Genomic DNA, 19,925 nt, shown 5'->3' with positions numbered 1-19,925 from the left:
CATACTGTGTATTTATGGAGATTGTGAACTACTCCATATGGATCTGACTAGAAGTCTTCTATGGTAATACAGCTGTCCCTACAGATTCAGTCTTTGAATCAAGCCTGAAACGCTTATCAATAATATCACTGCTACATTTTAATAATTTCCTGCTAATTATCATACTTTTTCCCAGTTATCAGGATGCTACAGTTCACTATTTTTTGTGCAGGACAACAAGAAGAAAGTTAACAGCTTTAACAATGTGGCATTAGAGAAAACACAGAAGATAAATTTTTAAATTACAGTAATTTAGAGTCTTGTGATGACACTGAGCCAAGATGCAATACTTCAGTTACATTATTTACTCCACGTATCAAAATTTATGCAGTAACAATGACAGGTATAACTAATGCCATGTTTTTGGAGGAAATGTTATCATCTAACTCATCCCTAGGGAAAAAAAGAAAAATCAATCATTGTAACTAAGATGTAGGCAAGATTATGCAATATTTTTTGTATGCTTCCATCACAGTTTTAAAATTATCGTCTCTTTATTGTATCAGGAATACAAAATTATTAATTCTGTCAAAACATACAACAATTAATACTTAGTTAATTTGAAAAATTAAACATGGAGATAAAACTTTAAATTTGCTGAAAACAGTGCTTATCATATTCTCTACCAGGTACTACCTCAACTACAGAGCTGAGGAAATTTTTATGTAAGCACATAGTGCAATATACCTAGGAGATACATAAATGTAAAAACAGGGATTCTCAAAAAGCCTACACAAGCGTACACAATCCCACGCTCATACCTTTGAAACACTTTATCTAAAAGGCTAGGTCAAATTCAATTATTTCTGTTAAGCTTTGAATGAATGTAGTGCACTTAACAGTGTTGTTCCTGGTTTACATGATAAGCTATTTTTTATATAGAAATTATTTCATATTCAAAAGTAGAAAACAACCAATTATTTAGCCAACTAAGCCACAATCCGCCACTATTACCTAAGTAATTAAAATTTACATAACTTAAAACATTGTTTTTCTTCATAAAATATCAGTTCTAAAAACAATAATGTGTTCTGCAGATATGACTGCCTGTGGCCAGATAGTCTAAGCATTAAAAAAGTATTAGGTCATATCTATCTTCAAACTGACAGATCATAATTTAAATGCCTTAAGGTAATCTTATTGTCTTAAAAATCTTGAACATCAGTATTTTTGCAAACTATCAGCACTTGCTATAACACCCTTACTACACTACATCTTGAGGTTACTATAGAAGAAATGAGGTGATAATTGCATATTAACATAATTATTTGGTAATCCCTCTGAGCAAGCTTCCTAGGTCACTCAGTAATTCAGATTAGATGCAACCTTCCTGTCATCAGATCTATGCTGTCCACTTTCTGTTCATTAATAATTCTTTTTGATAGGAATGTACTTAATTCCATTGTTCTATGTACAGTATTAATTGTATTTATTACCAGCAGGTTTATGACCTTTCCAAGTTCTTATTTCATAACGACAACCTTTACAACGCAAGAGGGTCACACACAAAATTAAGAGCATTGCTTTGGTCAATTCTACAATGCCAGTTCATTAAAGCTTATGCTCCAGTGCTACACATACTATGCTGCTGCCTACTAGCACTTGTAGGCAAGAGATTTGTCAATCTCTATTGCAAACCTCATGTTATTTTATAGGGGTTTATAACAGATTTGAAAGCACATTGGAGCTGAAATATTAAGATGGAAGAATTTGGCTGAATTTCTGAAAAGCATGAAGTGCTTTTATGTGTTCTGATATCAAGTTTCTCACTAAATTCATAAATACGAGACAATGAGCTAAAAGCACAGAGCGACTATTAAGTAGCACAAAAACACAGAAGCCATCCCCTAAATGGATTTAATTTAATCAGCCTAGTTAGAGAAACTGAAGGAATATAGTCTTTCAGCAGTGCTGTAATGAAGGCAAAAATATACTTGTCCTGTGCTAAGTAACTCCTCATAAGTCAAGTTCTTTAAGCAGATATGTGAATAGCCAGGACACTCAAGGGATTATTCAAATATTCAAGAGATAGGAAAGATGCTTCAGGTTTGCACTGTTCCCATTTAGATTTTTCTTCAGGACTTCATTATGTAAATAAAGCAAACTAACAAAACCTATCATTTTAGCCTATCATTTTATCAAATGTTCCTGTAATAAAGCTTATATTAAAGATGATAGAACCAAAGCCTCAGACTTTTAGGCAACAAACAGCAGACCAAGAGAGAGGTTAAGCACATCATGGCACAGGACTAAAGAGGCATCTCCTTCCATTCTGCCCCATTACGCAGTCTATGGCCTTAGCAACTTAATCATGGCAAATATCAAGCACAGAACTTTTGCCAAAAGTGAAATGTTTAAGCACCACTGGGAAATGAAGGTTTGTACAGAGCAATAGAAGAACTAGTAGTGTATCAGCACAAACCAACCACATCTGGAGAAAAAAAAAAGGTGCGAATTATTCAGAGGACAGCTGCACAATATTTTTGCCTCTTCCATAGAGTAATGCACACATTTTACACCTCTAGAGCTTTGGGTGTTATCTAGCAATATGAATACCCAAAATCAATAAAATTGCAAGACTGTGATCATTAGACCTATTACTTGTTTTTCAGTTTATTTCTTCTTAAAAAGCTATCCTGATCCACCCTTCAGAATCACAAAGCCTGACAACTGGAGGACGAGTCAGTGACTCACCTTGCTTTCCTCCTGCTTCTATCCGTGTTTGCAAATCAAGTTGTTGAAAATACACTCCCTTCTGCACAGCAGAAGCAGTAACTGTAGACTGCCTTACTTAGCTTTGAAACCTACAAATTCACCTGAACACTTCTGTGTTTTTTTAAACTTCTGCAGTGAAGAGACAGCTTGTTTAATATGCACAACACTGTGAATACTGCCCCTCAACATCTACTTTACATACAGTACACAGTTATTAATCTAACTACAACATGAGGAGTTCCACTGAAAACTAGCTCTCTTTAATACAATTCAGATCCACAGCAGTTCACATAAAAGCACAAACACCGGAAAACTCTCACAGCTAACTAGACTGCCATATTAAAAATTTTTAAAGCAGTAAGAAATATTACTAATACAACACTTGCTTTATGCCTAAAGAAATACAAAGTTACTGCCACCCACTGTATAATCTTTTGTTATACTGTTGAAGAGTCACTGAGTTGTCATATCTGCGGAAAAAGTTGACCAAAGAGAAACTCTGAATTATAGCACAAAAGCAGCCCATCTTCTTGGCTGGGAACATCAAACCTGAACAACACGTTTTTAGAAAGTTAATTTTCCTGAAACTTAGTTCCTAATAAAATAACATCTTCAAAAGCTGTCATAATAGTAAGTAAGTAAAAAATTTTCCTAAAAATGTCAACATTTCAGAAACTTGATTTCTAGCCTAAGATGTCTAAGAGTGATATGTTAACATGTGAAGAGCAACTGAACACAACTTCAGAACGACTACCTGACAATAAGAAATCACAGAAGAGAATACCATTACTGCCACCGGCCATCTTACTCCTCTAATATTGATTTGCTTGGGAAAATAAACCAGTTTGTCACAATGGGGGGCATCATGCTAAAATTCAATACTGAAATCAATAAAAATAAATGACAATACAATTGAAGTGTCACAAGAATCAGACCTATCACTATAAAAATGTACTCTTCTAGTTTCAAGCACTCATGCAGCAGTTTAAGATGGTTTCATTGGTAGATGTTTTTCAAAATGAACTAGGTATTTCTAAAAGATGACTAGCCAGAACAAAAAAATCCAAGATGTTGAATCTGGTAACTTAAGAACAGTCACACATTGTGTGGCAACTCCACAGGCTTCCATAACTTCCCCCAGCACTCCCCAACCCTGTTCATGTTCCTGCAGCTCTCTAGTTTGGATTTTTAGTAGCGTAATCTAGTTTGACTTGTACTGCCACTAGTTTCTACTAAAGATGAGAACTACAATCAAATACTGAATTGTCCTAAATGCAGACATACATGGTAATAACTAGCAGCATTCCAGTAAGAGACACAGAAGTATGAAAAATACAGAATGCTCTGTAAAATACATACTATTTCTCTTCAAAACCATTCCCTTACTTTTACATGCATAAATTCTCTTCCTTGATGCCATCTCACATGCTCACACATTTTTACTCTCTAAAGAAACTAAATGTTTAAGAAAACTCTTTTCGTCTCTTTCATCACCATTATCTGTGTTTTTCAGTGAAAAGTATTCTTAAGCTTCAAGTATGGTCTCAAAAATTGCTTTTATCTAGACATCATACAACAAATCCCAAATCTTCGTTCGCGAACCCTAGCCATGATGATACAACAAATAATTTTATTAACCACCAACATTAAAAAAAACCAGAAAGTTTTTTCTCCTTACAGTCTATAAATAAAAGTCCTAATCCTTGTTGCTAGACATCTTTAACAAGCTTCCAAAAAATTAAGGGTTGTCATCAGTGGTACAAAGTGTAGTTGGCCAGGAACTAAAGCAGTACCCTGGGGTCAGCATCAAATCCCACACACTGTTCAGCATCTTCATTAATGAACTGGGTGATGGGGCAGAAGGTACCCTCAGCAAGGCTGCTGAGAACACAAGACAGAGCCACGGCTGATACACCAGCAGGTTGTGCTGCCATTGAGATGGACCTCAACAGGCTGGACAACAGGGTTGGACAAGATTGCTGCAGGTCCCTTCCAAACTCAACTATTCTGTGATTTTATTTTAGTACACTCTGCCACACAGTATCCCAATTCTTGCTTACTTTAGTCCGCTTTAGAGTGCTCCATGTGCTCACACTATCCACAGTTTTCCAATTTCAAAATATCATCTATATAGGCATAAGAGTATTTTAATTTAAAAAAGTTTCCAACCAATAACTTTGAATTTATCATTCCGACAGTTTAAAAAAATACACAAAAATTATTAAGTATACAGAAAAAGTGCGTTCTCTCCATGCCAAGTTATGTAGAATATATTGACAGCAAAACTATAATTTGATGTCCCTCTCCCTTCTAACTCTCTTCCCATGATCATGTTTTACAGAGTTCTTTCAATAAATAAAATCATATTACCACTAAGGTATTATTGTCACCTTCAAATTTATCAACATGGTTTTTAAGTCCCACCACATTTCTTATTTGTATTTCTACAATTTTAGACTTCACAGGATGAATCCCTCTTCTACGTCACCGTATTCTTGGATGCCTTCCTGATGTGTCACATCTCAGAGGGGCCTAAGGACACCTGGCTTCTCAGTGTCAGCTCTTCGTACAGTAAAATATTTCCTCCTCAGTAAAAACATTTCCTCCTCATAGAACCCACTGCCACTAGCAAAACTCTGTCATATCTCCAGTCCTAGTAAGTGAGACATTTCACAAGAGACCATGTTTAGGAAAGTATCTGCACTCTTCCACACTTTAGTCTCACTACTACAGTCCTTACATGGGGCATAATACTAATATTGGAGACCTGTTGACCATTGCAGAAGATTTTGGCTTGCAAAGAAGAGAAAGAAGTTTCAACATGCAGTCATATACTGTCAAATTACTGTGCTATACATTGGAATTATGCTTTTCTTTGCAGCAAAGCCAGTTTAAATAACTGCTGCCTCCCTCCACTCCCCCCCAGGTTCCTTCCTCCACACTTTATCAACCATTTCATCATTCAGTTTAAAAGGCTGGGACCCAAACACTGCTGAATCGGCACAACTGAGAGGCAGCAACTATGAGTAAGGGCACAGACTTTTACCAGCTTTGTTGACAGAAAAATCTACTGGGGAATATTTTCCTAAAATTTATATGAATAAATAAAAAAGTAAAAATGCAGAGAATATTTCAGAAGGCAAAAAAGCAACTTTGGCAGTCCTCCATTTAACGCTGCAGAATGCAATATCATAAAGAATACTACCATAAAGCAAATTTTATGCTCTAAAATTACTTGAACTAAACTACTCAATCGAAGCAAAATGCTAGAAGTAAATGCTAAAATAATTCAACTGGGGAACATTAAATACATCTTCTGAGAATACTATTAACACAAGCAATACTTTTAAATTACATATTAGACACGATAGCTAGATTTTCCATAGAGACATACAAATGCAAATCCTTCCAGTAGGCTAAATAAAAAGTATTTTTTTTTTCTAAAACACAGAACTATCTTCTAGAAATTTTAAAACTAATCTACTTCCCCTTAACCTATAGTTTTACAGAATCAGTCACCTTATCTACTCAGAAACAAGTCCCTTTGAAGCCAGGTACTGCCACCAAGTGGCAGTGAAATTCTGTATGCAAATCTAATTATTTCCCACATGTAGAGCATATAGAACTGGCAGCTGTCAAATATGAGCAATGCTGTGCTAATATAAAGACATTTAAAATTAATCAAAGCAGAACCCACAGATTTTTCATATCCAAATCTAAAACTGATTTTCAATTTAAAACAAAGGTTCTTCCTACAATTCAGTCTTTTTGTTCAGACATCTTTTGTGAGCAGTTGGGTAAAGAACCCTTTCTTCCAATACAAATCAAACAGATATCAATAAACCGACTAATTATTAGTGCTGAGGTTTTTTACATAACTCTATGCAAATCCCCAGTGATTACAACGACATGGTCAAAGAGGTCTTACTTCCACCATAACCCTGAATTTCAGGAAAAAGTGAATTCAGTAACTGATGCGAAAGACCTCTTAAGATATAAACATGCAGCTTGTTATCTGGATAAGCTACTCAATCCACCTTCATTCGGAGGTAAAGATCTCAACCAAACTGGGAAGGATTTTTAGAACTTTTAGATTATTTGATTTTTAGAATATTTGACTATTTTTACAGGAATATTTCTCAAGTTAAATAAACTATATTGTTAGTTACCTGCATGAACTACTTGTGAAGTGTCAATCCAGCAGATCACAGATGAAAACTTGCATGACAAAAACATGATGCTTTAAATGGATTTACAGTGCAACTTTCTTAAAGGCAACATTTAGAACAATTTTATTGGAACAGATCTTTGAACAAAACATGCCTTTCAACTTTGGAACAATTCTGACCTTTTTTCCTGTTATATTAAAAAAAAGTTGTCATTCTTTTTATCTAGCATGACTTGAGACATATATAGCAGTTTCTCATTTTTGCTTTTTTGGTTGATAACCACTTGCTGTACCAATTTTAATGTTATCACAAATTTTAAGACTATCTCCTGCTCATGAAGATTTTTTTTTTAATTCCTAAAGTATGCTGTTTTTCCTAATTATAAAAAGACCACCCAAGACACACACTCTGCTTTTACTAATTTAATTTAAAACCTTAGAGTAACGAATTACATTAGTGATACTCATTCATCCTTACCAGCAAACTGACTCTCATCATCCTCTATGTTCTTTCAGTGATCAAGGATTAAAAAGCTAGTAAGATTCTAAGCAGCAGTACCAGGTAGGGCAAAAAGAACCATCTTGTACCTCTTCAGATTAAGAACAAAAAATTCTGCCGACTTGGAGAAAGTTATAATGCTTGCTGATGAACATATGAAATCAGAGCTTTTAAAAGACCCAAACCTATATAACACACTGTACACAACCAGAAAAACACAAGTGAGAAGAAATGCTCGCATCACCTCACTAATAATTGAGGTTTGTTTCTTTAATTTTTAATAAAAAAAATAAAACCACCACAAAACATCAGAAGTGATTTAATGGCAGAAAACTCAACTTCATGTTACCTGGATAATATGAACAATATTAAAATTATATGAGATTCCTGTCTGAACCAAAGAAATACAAATCCCACATACTAAAATCTATCCTGTGCAGAATGCTGTATATAACCTATAATTAAAATGCTTAAAATATGACTTTGCTTGACACACTATTACAGGGAAATTCAGCACAAGCATCTACCTTGTGCTACCTTTTCTGCTACACAGAAGTGTGGCCCATTGTACTGTTAACACATTGAGACCAAGTTTATTTTTTCCTCACTTCCCCCCTTATTTAACACAAACAGGTCCTCCTGTGGAGCTCAGAAGATGCAGTCTGGTAATCAGAAAATTTAAGAAAAAATACTACAGTTATCCCAATAAGGTACATTAACTGCTTGTAAAACGTATCTTGTACCTGTGTGTTTTTATCTAGCAACAGATTTCTTTATTTCCAAAAGTCAGGACATGATAACTTTTATATTTGCCTTAGAAAAGTGTAATATTTTCATTGATTAACTGACTATTCAATTGTCATTTTTACAGAACTGTCAGAACCTCAAGATCTCCTCTAAGCAATAACAATACTGATCTAACATCATTATACTGTTTCTATGTATTCTTTTACTCATTTTTTCTGTCCTCTTGTTACGTATGCAAGAGTATAGGCTTTCTCCTCAGAGATCAGCTTTCTTCTACTATACATAGCTAAACACCATTAAGTCAAAAGGTCTTTGGAGTGTCATTCAGAAGACCTCACACTCAGTGAGAAGACACTCATTTATATATTAGACTTTTCAACTAATTTTCTGTATTTAAAGCAGTTATTAGACAACAAAATTAAGAAGAGACAGAACATAAACTTTAAGCTTCAAGTACTGAAAGCATGCATTAGAAGGCACAGGTAACAGTTTGAATCGTATTATCAATTCAAGTTCCTTTTGTAGCCACGATTCTTACTTTACACTCATCCTCAGATAAAGTATCTCCTTTTGCAGTGTTATATTTATTCCTTTTTCCAAAGCAGCACATTCTAGAAACCAGCAAAGTCAGGCTAAGGCAGTAAGTTCTGTGCATAAGTATATAGATAATACAGTAGCAGAGCTTATTTTTAATTGTTCATAGTTCAGAAGACAATTAATAATCCAAGTCTTGAATCAGTTATACATTATACAAAGGATCAATGCTCAGTTATTTTAAATTCCCCACAAAGCATTCTGCTATAATCAGTATTTTGAAGTTGACAGCAATAGCTCTGAAGAAGTCTTAGCAGAACAGAAGATACAAACAAAGCAGTTCCTATTTCAAAATATACATACTACAATTTTAAAGTGATATCAAGTCTACATATTAATTGGAGATTAGAAATGAGGAACAAGCTCATTTAAGCAAATGGGATCTTCCTCTCACCTCTTCAAAATATCAGATCACTGCAAGCAGGTACATTCTGAGATGGCATATTAGTCAAACAGCAAGCAGAAAACTTGAGAAGCCAGTTTTTGTTTGCTATGGAAGCTTCTGTACCCGAGTCCATCATGCCCTGTCCCCCAAGCAAAGTAATCTACTGAACAGTGGAGCCTTACCTAAAAATACTCTTGAAAGACTCAAAACAGATTAAAGCAAATTGCTCTATGTTAAATGTTTCACATAATCATATGGCAAAGATATTAATTTAAATAGACTAATACAGTTCAAATTATTCCTGAAGTAGAGTATCAAGTAAATGGAAAAGAAAAAATTAGGCCTTATCTAAATTTTTTTCTCAAAATAACAGAGGAGAGGGGTGGGGCAAAGAAGGAGAAGTGCCAAAGTTACAGAAGATTTCTCCTAGATGGACACTCTGCAACTGCAAATGGACACTTCAGTTCTACTCCCAAATGGGTTCCTAAAGACAGAAAGGGGGAAAAAAAATTCCAACTGAATTTCATTATTAAAAATTTGAAATGCTATTCTGACAGTTGGTCAAATTTCCCACAGAGTTATTTATTAACACAGTAAGTTCAAGTTTAACATGCTGCTTTGACAACGCAAAGTACACTTTCAATATTTTGCAACCAGGTGGATAATACGTAGAGAATGAAATTAATTTAAAGTACTCATAATTTTGGCTCTCAATAGCTAGCAGAACACCTTGATAGCTTTTTGACTGTAATAACTTACCAAAGAAAAGCGTAATTATCATAATGATATTAAATAATAAGGGAGGATCTTTTGTTCCTATTTTAATCTCGTAGAAGTAACACTACATTCATAAATTACAGTAATCAAGATACAAATTTCAAGAGAATTTTCACTGACCACTTTTCTGCATGTTCAGCTGTATATGCTAATGGCATTTGGGGGGAAAAAAAAGGTCAACAGAAACTTCTACTCACCTTTGCTTGTTTGATTTACATTATGCTGTAAGATCCACTTCCACAATAAAACAAACCTGCAAAATAAAAGAAGAACTTACTGTACAGCTGTCATTTTCTGCTTGCGTCCTAGATTAGCAGACAAGACAGGCAAAGCAGAGAGATAAGAAATCCATGGCCACAAAAGCATTCCATCATTTTTGTCTCAGGGTAAAAATAACAAAATTCCAGTGGTCTTCTCTGAAATACACGTGTAATTTGCAAGTAACATAGATACTGGTATTTTAATTAAAAAATCCACTAAGAAATCATGGGTCAAACAAGTGGAAAAAAGCTGCATGGCAAGAAAAACTCTGCTGCATTTTCTGCTACTGCCTTCAAAGTCAGCTATCTTAAGTTCCCTGAATGAGGAACAATGCACAGAAAGGAAATGGTTACAAATGGAAGCATTTTTAAAAGTCTTTTTGCAAAAATGATCAACATATCTAAGATTAAGTGTTGAAGGGTTTTAAGCCTGGGCCTTGCTAATTCCTCACCGTTTTTAGGGCAGAGTTGTGCTATTATTCTAAGGCTAGCTTGCCCATCTTAAAATCATAACTTGTTTGCCTTCATGAATGCTGATTAATGTCAGATGAAATAAATACTCTATTTTACTCATGGATCTTTCGAACTATACAAGGAAGTTTTTCACTTCCCATTTGGAGATACCAGACTATATAACATTTGGAAGAGACTCTGAGAGTCACTGAAGCTGCACAAAAACAAGAATGGATTTGGCTACGGTATCTCTACAGAACTGGGTCTACTTCTAATGAAGACACAACAACTAGCATACATCTTTACAGAAAGGGTTGGTTATTCATATCTAGACCAAACTAATGTTTAGTCATCATCAAAATTAAATCTGAAGGAGATACCTGTCCTCACATACTGGCTAGGATTCCTTCCCTCATTTTGTTCACACACAGCTTATTGATTCTGAGTTCCCCAGTCAGACTGCAACTGTCTCAAAGCCACTTGCCTAAATAACAAACACAGAGTAAGAGAGGAAAGACCTTTCAAATAAGTCCGGTTGGGCAATAAAAAGCAACAGAAGGTAAGTATTTGAGCTCCTTTCCCTAGTCCCAGGATCATTTCCTTAGTACCACATTAAACTTCATGTAGCCTTAAGCAAGAATGTTATTATTCAATGAATATGTGCTCATTTATCAAATAAGATTTATTACAGAAAAAAAAAATACAGTTCTTTAGTTGGGTTTTAGAGTCGTATTCATTCATCTAGAGAAGCAGAAGTGTTATTTTCAAACAGCCGTGGAGCTCTTCTGTTAGTTACAGAAGGTAAATGTAAAGCTACAGCTAAAAATGCCCACAAAAATAAAAGCCTTTATGTATGAAGAGCCAAAACAACATTCAAAAAATAAGAAAGAAGGTCTCTGCAGGCTTTACATTATCAAACATTATGATCAGCACTAAACCAGACATCTCAGTAAACCTGTGCACTTTGGCTGGGCAGTGACAAATCCCAGCCTAACACTCCTCTCACTGAAGAATTACACCAATGACTCTGCCCCTGTGCAAAATGCCTTCAACACACACATCTTCTAAATACTGCAATTAACTAAACACTACCAATAACTCAGAATTAACTCCCCTTTTCAATCCCTCTGGTGTTCAAAGCTCCACCCAATGCATGACAGTACTTGCAGTACTACAGTCATGCAAACATCTTCATGAAGGCAATGCAGCCCACGAGACACGAGATTTTAGGCCAAAGTACTGATAGCATTGAGACTGTTTAAAGCTACCTGACCTATTGTGCTTAACCAGCACTCATCTCTCAAAGGTCCGTCTGCTGTCAAAGAAGATTCCTCTCACTCCAATACAAACAATCAAACTCTAACACCAACTATTCATTTCAAGGGTGATGACATTTGAAATAACTCAGCGCCTGACATTCTTTACCAACAGATTCAAGACAGGTAGTTCTCCAAAAACTCCTTAGGGAAAGGCAAAGATTTCAACATCACAAATGCTTTGGCTCAAATCATCCTGTCTTAATTCTCATTATCAGGAAAAGAAGTGAGAATGAAAGTCACTCTCCCTCACCAGGTAATAGACAGCATCAAAAGCGATGCAGAATTGGGTAATGTATCTACAGAACATTCACCTCACTATTCAAAGAGTGAAAGGGCACAAGCATGGCTGCAAAATGGTCAGGTTTCTGATCAGCAATAAGCAGCTGCCTGTTCTGATAAGGGCAGAGAACAGGAACTGGAAGAAAACTGCAATGTTGGAGATGGGCGCAACCTCAAGTGCACCCCCAACGATACTAAAAAAAAAAAAAGATGGACTGAAAGCTCTTTTTGCTTTAATGAAGTATCTCCTATTAACCTGTCCCCTTCTCTGGGAAAAAACACTAGAGAAACACTAGAATGCAAAGGTGTACAATGACTAAATAAAATTTGCTGTAATCTTGACAAGAGTTTGGATCCCTTTATCTACTATCTAGCCCTTATTTCCTAACAGATCTGCAATAACTGACATTTCTACATCTATCTGGGAGAAGACACTTAACCATTTTTTAGCACCTTCTCCTGGAACAGTTGCAGGCAGGAACATAATTCATAGAGAAGTTTTTCAGGTCGTTTGTTTGAAGTTTTTGTTGCTGTTGTTGTGTATGTGTGTGGGGTTGTTGTTGTTGTTTGTTTGTTTTTTATTTTGTTGTGTTTGGGGTTTTTTTTTAAGAGAGTCATAATGTAATATAAAACTAGCTTTTGCCCCTGTAGCTGATTATGCTTGTGTAGGAAGGTTAAAAGAGGAAGAGACAAAGGTTAGAATGACTATACTATACAAACTACTTTTGTTGGTATAAACTGTGGCTAAACAGTCCATTCCACTAGCTTGACACAAAAACACAGCAAAAGGCTTGCAACTGTAGTCTTGAATTAGAGACTTAGAAAATTTGATTAGCTAGTCGAGAGTGGCATGTACATTTATCAGGATATGGCCATCCCACCACTAAAATCTGCTAAATTCAAAAGAGGAGGGTGGAGTGCAGAAGAAATTTCATTCTAATACCTGATGCAGCTCTGGAAAACATCTGCAATATTACAGAAATCCAATAATCCTAAATATCAGTGTGGGAAAAATCAGCCAGCAGAAAGCAGAGATTACGCTAAGAAAAGTCTATTACAAGAAACCCAGACAAAGTTCCAGCCAAAACTGTACACGCAAGTATCAGGGATAAAGTAATTTGAGAAGAGAACTGAAAAAACAAAAACTTAGCTGATGAGTCTCCTACATCAGTTAATACAGCCAAAAAGCTCTTTAAAGACAAGCGTATACCATCGTCTTCCTAACAAGTCAGCAATGACCTCGTCTGTACAAAACGTATTTTCCTGCTTTCTGTTTGCAGAAGGAGCTTTGATTGTCTTTGATTCCTACCTAAAACTTATAAAAATAACTTACTCTACATTCAGTACCCACAAATACCTAGAACTAACATTCAGTGTAGATTAAATAATCACTTGAATTTAAACATGAGGTTTTCTAAAATCACAAAATTAATTCCCTTTGAGAATTTGTAAAACCTCTCAATCTATGCTATTCCAACTGTAGTTTAACCAACTGAATCATAAATGCCACTGTCAAATTTACTAAAATTAAATTTTTAAAGGAATAATAATAATAATTACTCTTCTTACAATAGTTAATGAAAAGTAATGTTCAAGAGCAGGTACTCTACTGAAGCCTGAATTATCCAGAAGTTAAATTAAGCAAAAGCTTAACACTTTACAACGTGAAGAGACAAAATTTAAGTCTTTTTACTGGAGATGCTTCTGACTTCAAAGAATCTGCAGTAACTGAACAAAAGTAAGCAAGCAAGGGACTGCAAGAGAGAAGACTGCCTCCTGCATTTTGAATCTCCTGCCAGATTTTGAGAATTATCTGAAAAACAGTTCAAAGAAGTTACAGTTCTTCTTTGTCTGTTCATCACAGTAAAAGCCACACGCACAGTTCCCAAAGCTGTGGTAGGGCTTTCACGTGGATGTGTTGAAATCTCTCATTTTTCTACTCGTAGAAAGTTTTGCTTTTTGACAACAACCCGTATGGGACAGTGAAGCACTTCAAGGAAACATGTGACAGCATAGGAAATGAACACAACTGATCATACCTCAGAGCTGTTTCAGCCCAAACAAAATTACAAGTAGTTGAATGCAACATTAATAGGAGTATCACAGTAGGGAAAAAAGTAGTGAGAGTGAGTAGCCTGAATGGAAAAAAAGAACCTGTGTTTATAGCATCAATTAGGTCAAACAACAAGATTTAATCATTATTTCAAAAATCTGCATTACGCAAAAAAAAAATTGAAAACACATCAGAGGGAAAAAAGTTCCAGGTAGACAGAGGTCTGGACTAACAAAATATATTGGCTGAAAAGGTTACTTTTCCACTCTGTTACTGAACAGATCAGAAGCAAACATTTAAAGATGTACACAACAGGCACACAATAAAGATGCAAAGATGTCTACAGAGAAGCAAGGGGAAACGAACATAATTTAGGAGCTGCTTACTTTGAGTGTACATTACACAGTAAGCAAATATGTAACAATCAACATACAAAAAAAGCGCATAAGAGTACTAAACTGAAGCATCGGTTTAAAGATGGAAATTCAGAAAACATTTAGAATTTCAAGGCCTTAAGAGCAAATACTAATATATTGTTTCTAAAGGTTACTTATCAGTGCAGTTTCTCTCCTCAGCTAAGATTAGGCGTAACATTCTAAGCATCAATGATATTTAATAAATAAGTTTACAGTCCATCAATATCCAACTAAACTGAACAGCATTCTTCAAAATGAGATTTACCATAAGCAATAAGCTGTTGAAAAATAATTCACCTTCTTTGTTATTTCTCTACCTCTTTGAGCTACAGATCAACATACCACTCACATAATAAACACCTGTAATTTTCAGTCACCCTTCAGCCTATTTATCTTGACCACACAAACTAGCTGTCTGCTGCACTTATATACCATAAATATAACAGCTTTTCTCAAACAGGGAAAGCTTAAAGCACGAAATGACATCATCTCTCCATTCCACTCCAAACTGCTAATGGCACTGTACATATCCTTGGCATCATCCTTGACACTGAACACTTTCATTATGCTGTCAGCAAAATCTCGTCAATACATTATCTGTGCAGGAACTGCCTCTACCCTTCAGTTACAGAATCACTCTCTTCTCCAGTCTGCATTTTTATACATATATATATATGTGTGTGTATATATGTATTCCTTCGCCATATCATATAAGCTTTGCATAAAGCACCTCAAAATACAGTGACATACCCTCTAACTATAAGCACTGCACAGAAGCACTCCAGAAAACAGTTACATGTAATCTTGGCTACCTCGCAATAAAATTGATTATGGTTCCTCCAAGTTTGTACACCCTACTTCTCAGTTGAAAGTAATTAATTGGAAATCCAAAACAGGAAAGCTTCATCACTTTGCACATCACAATGCTTTTCTAAGGAACCAACAGCTTTAATTAAAAAACATGCATCTTGTGTCTTAAAAAAAGAGTAAGCTTTAAGAAACATCTCAGGCAGCTCATTTTTAGAAAACAGCCTCTTATATTTCAAGGTTTGTTTTTAAAATACCAAACTACACAGTGGTGGACATTTATAGCATCGTCCTCTCCTTTCTCTAAAACTACAGAATTTTAACAAAAGCATGAGGCAGGCCAGCTAAGCATAAGAATAAGCAAAGTTTAAGCTAAGGTTGTGTACATCAAATTAGTGCATCCCCTTTTGTGTACCACCAAGCAGCAACATTCTACAGCTCAAACATGTCTTTACATACTATGCATTTTTCTACAACTTCAAAGTTTTATCTTATGTGTATTTATCAGCTCCACTTCTACTGAATGAATCGAGTGTCTTTTCAGTTGGAAAGTCCGACAGAGAACTTCACCAAAACCTCCCAAAAGCCAAAAAAAAGTACAGAAAAATAAGATCCTCTTTAGGTATGGGAGATATTACACATTTGGGAATTTGATGAAAAGCAGACACACTTTACTGTTGGTCCATACCTGCCACCAATCTGCCACTTGTAGAATCCTAATAGAGACAGAATTGCATCAATTAATCTTAACACATTCACTGAACTTGACATACCCCTTTCCTGATGTACTGCATTACACAACTCTGAAATTCCTCAATGTAACTGCACTATATTAACAGAAAACCTGCAAAAAGTTTACTACACAATGCATACACTTACACCCTTATGAAATAAAATATAGTTTCCAAGTAGATTCCACTTTAGTCTGATCCTTACTTATAAACCTTCAAATAGGGTGTAGGTTGGGCATACTTATTTCACACTCAAAATATAGAAATATCTTAAAAAAAAAAAAAAAAAAGCTTTGCTGCATGCAGAAAAAACATTAAAGGTTTAATTTCAGAAAGCCAGAATTATGTTACCAGATTCCACCTATTTTGTGAAATAGTATCTCTAGATTGTTTTTTTCCCCTGCAAGTTCTTTTTTAAGGACATTTATATTTATTATTAAAATTCAAAACCATGAAGCAACTTTTTGGTGTAGAAAAAGCAGCAATGAGATTCTAAAATATATTTACCAGAAATTAGTTTCTCCAATAAAAGGACTGGCATTCTGGAACAAGAAGCCTGATGATATTCATTAATATATAAATGGATGAAAATATCTGTTTCCATTAAGGACACTTTAACTTAAAAGCAGTATCTCACATAACATTTCTAACAGTAGTTAAAGCAGCACATTAATAATCAAGCCATGTTGTTACTGTAGCAACAATGATTTCTGGTAGCCATTTTCTTTTCAGCTTTAACACTGTCCCAAAGCCACCTGCCCTTACTACAACCTGTGTATAAACCCAAAGGCAGCAAAGTGCTCAGCAGTTTCTCCAGCTACGCGCTCCAGACCGTCTTCAGCCCAATGTACTCACCTGACAGTATTCCTTCCCTAAGGCTGGACTTGACACAATTTCCTTTTACACTAATGGAAATATAACAGTATGGCAGCTTGCTTTTCAGAAAAACCCAAACAACCAAACCCTACGTTTAGGAGACTAGCCAGTCCACAGGACACTTTCAGAGGAGAGCAGTGCTGCAGTTCATCATTTTAACCTGCAGGCGCTAAGAACCCAGCCTAATACAAGATCAGCTGGCCACAGGCTCACAGCCTTGGTCATCACTGACAGCAGCCACTGAGAACCCCTTCCCAGATCACACATTACAAAATCAAAGCAAGTGCTGGAGCCAAAAGCAATTTCTTAGCAGACTGATGTATCTCTGAATTTTCTACATTTACAAAACTCTTTTATGACCAACTAGCATACACATTCATTTTCAACTCCTCCTCTACATTTCTGCAGTCTTAAAAATGACAACACTTGAAACACTTCCTTGACTTATGACTGCAATGTAGTTTTTAAAAAAGGTTGAGCCTAAAATCCTACAGCTCAAAATTAGTGATGACATTATTTTCTTCTTTCTTTTAAAAAAAAAATCTTTTCTTGTGTCAAGACAGTTTGAAAGAAAGCAGTGGTGAAAGAGCAGTAACAGAAAGTGAAATACATAAATATTTGTAACAGCAACGGGAGGAAATAGCAAACTGGTATTATCACATAAGTACCCCCAACAAAATAGGATCCTAAGTCCAAATTCAGTTCCTCACAAGTTTGTTCCAGTTGAAAGCGTAGCTATGCTGGGATCACGAGCTCTAATGCCTGCTGTTGTCCGTCTAGACAGCATTTCTGATGTTTCCTGACCATGGCAGGAGAGGGAATCTCCTGTTCCTAGCCTCAGAGGAAGCGGATTTTCTGCATCTGTGAAAATGTAGAATCTAACAAAAATTTCCTAGAGATTTCATGCACATTTAGATTTTCCTAAGTATTCGTAAACCTTTGCTCATATATAAGGGCTTACATTTAAAATGAGGGTAGGTTTATGCTGAACTCTGAATTGGTGTAGCAGATTTTATTTTGATATTCCTATGACAGTGCCTTCCAGCAGAGGACAGAGTAGACACTCTAGAGTATTAGTCTCTGTAAACATCACTGCTAACTCCCAAACAGCCTGCTTCCTTAGCAGAGGAGTAAGCTGTGACTTCAATGAATGTTCCAGTACGAAGAAAATAACCATACATAACAACCACTTAAAATATAAATTTCAGCACTGCCATTCTTCCAGTAATAGTTTTTCCAAAATAAAATATATGTGTATTTTATACAACAGGATTTAGTTACTGTTTATCAAATTTGAAGTGAAGCTACAAAATACTTTACTTTCTAACTGGGTTGATATACAAGCTATAATCTTTATAATGTATGAAAGATCACTTTGGGGAGTCACATATACTTAACCACTAACATAAAGCTTTTCCTTCGTTTTACTGAAGTCTGCTTTTTGGTGACAGAGGATTGGTTTTGGTGAAGAAGTTACAATATGCTGTCAATGCTATCACCTTAATAGTAACTGAAAATGTAAAAATCCATCTCTCACTTTGCTGCTCAGTGTTCATTTTTGTTTCCGTGACACTAAGTTTCTAACATTGTCCATTGTCTACATAATAAGTAAAAACTATTTCCTACTTTAGATAAGCTGTAGTAATGCAACATAATTTAACCAATTGTGTTTTATTTTTACATCTTCATGTCAGATAGCTGCATTATGGTTTTCTTTGAACAGGAACAACACCCATCTTACAACCCAGGTTATACAACCAGGCCTGGGAAGCAAACTAGGGCAAATGCCCCCACATAAGTCTTTGAAATGTAGTTTTTGATCACCAGTTACCATTGTGAACACTCAGCTGAATCAGTCACACATCACCAGCACCACAACCACAGAGCAGCTCTGATACAACATCCATTACTAAGCTCCCATTCATGGTCCCTGTGTTCATATGGACAGGGTCCACAAGTTTTATTACTAACACCATCACCATACAGGATTGTTTTCTGTAGTATAATTTCCAAGTGTTTTGTCAAGTTACTAAGCCTTTGCTCCAAAATTACTCTACAAAATTATTCTATCTATTCTATTCTAGATATTTTCAAGATCTACCCCAAGGTCTCTACTCAAGTTATGCAGTACCTTGAGGTCTACTTTCTAAACTGTTTAATAAACACCTACAGAGCTTCCATGTTAAACTGCAAGAAGGCATAGCAGTCCTACAAAGGCTTCACTTCAAGGTTAGGGCTCCATTAAACTTTCTCTTTTCAGCCTTGAACCCTTCAAATGCTTGTGGACTTCATTTCATTGTTCACTTCCTTTTGCTTAGCTATCAATCGTGTAAAAGCTTTTAGTCTTTGATTCTTTTGCTATTTGAATTAGTTCTCCCAAACACATAAAAACAAATGGAAAAACTCAGTATTTCCAGCATGCCACATCAGTTATCCTCACCTGTGTCTAATCGAGTCCACTGGCTATCCTTAGACACCTCATTTGGTTGGGGCTAAAAAACCTACACATGCTTAGTTTGCCAGTTTTCCTGACCAAAACAGATTTCCCAACCAAACTTTCAGAAGTAGCTCAAGAAACAGAAGAGAAAGTACACATACTCTAAGCCTCTTTCATACACTTTACACTGGATTACCAGGATAGCACAAAAGAACAGGATCTGCATGGACTAAGGTTACATAAAATCAAGAATTTTTGACATAAATCCTTGCTAGGTAACTCATCATCATCTCTGCTCACCTCACTGGGATAAAAAATGGAAGGCAAATTCCTAAGTTGTTTTTAGTGTCTAAAAGACATTTCTAAATAT

At 35.6% G+C, this 19,925-nt stretch overlaps 1 protein-coding gene across 10 annotated transcripts in view; it reads right to left on the bottom strand.

Moving 5' to 3' along the window:
• Window positions 1-19,925, bottom strand: part of ZNF644 (zinc finger protein 644) — a 73,191-nt gene that overhangs the window by 20,278 nt on the left and 32,988 nt on the right. For 9 of the 10 annotated variants that reach the window (XM_027651412.1, XM_027651421.1, XM_027651413.1 and 6 more), the window contains one exon: window positions 10,122-10,177. Coding sequence is in view for 1 of the 10 variants with exons in the window: in XM_027651421.1 (XP_027507222.1) it covers window positions 10,122-10,177 (56 nt within the window). In the remaining 9 variants the exon portion in view is untranslated. Of the gene's footprint in view, window positions 1-7,400; window positions 7,614-10,121; window positions 10,178-19,925 lie in introns of those variants that run through there. The other variant, XM_027651414.1, reaches the window with a different exon arrangement.

This window comes from Corapipo altera, unplaced genomic scaffold (genome assembly GCF_003945725.1).
Source record: "Corapipo altera isolate COAL_440 unplaced genomic scaffold, ASM394572v1 57, whole genome shotgun sequence".
NCBI lineage: Eukaryota > Metazoa > Chordata > Aves > Passeriformes > Pipridae > Corapipo > Corapipo altera.
The sequence above is the reverse complement of the archived record's forward strand: the minus strand, read 5'-3'. Positions and strand labels throughout refer to the sequence as shown.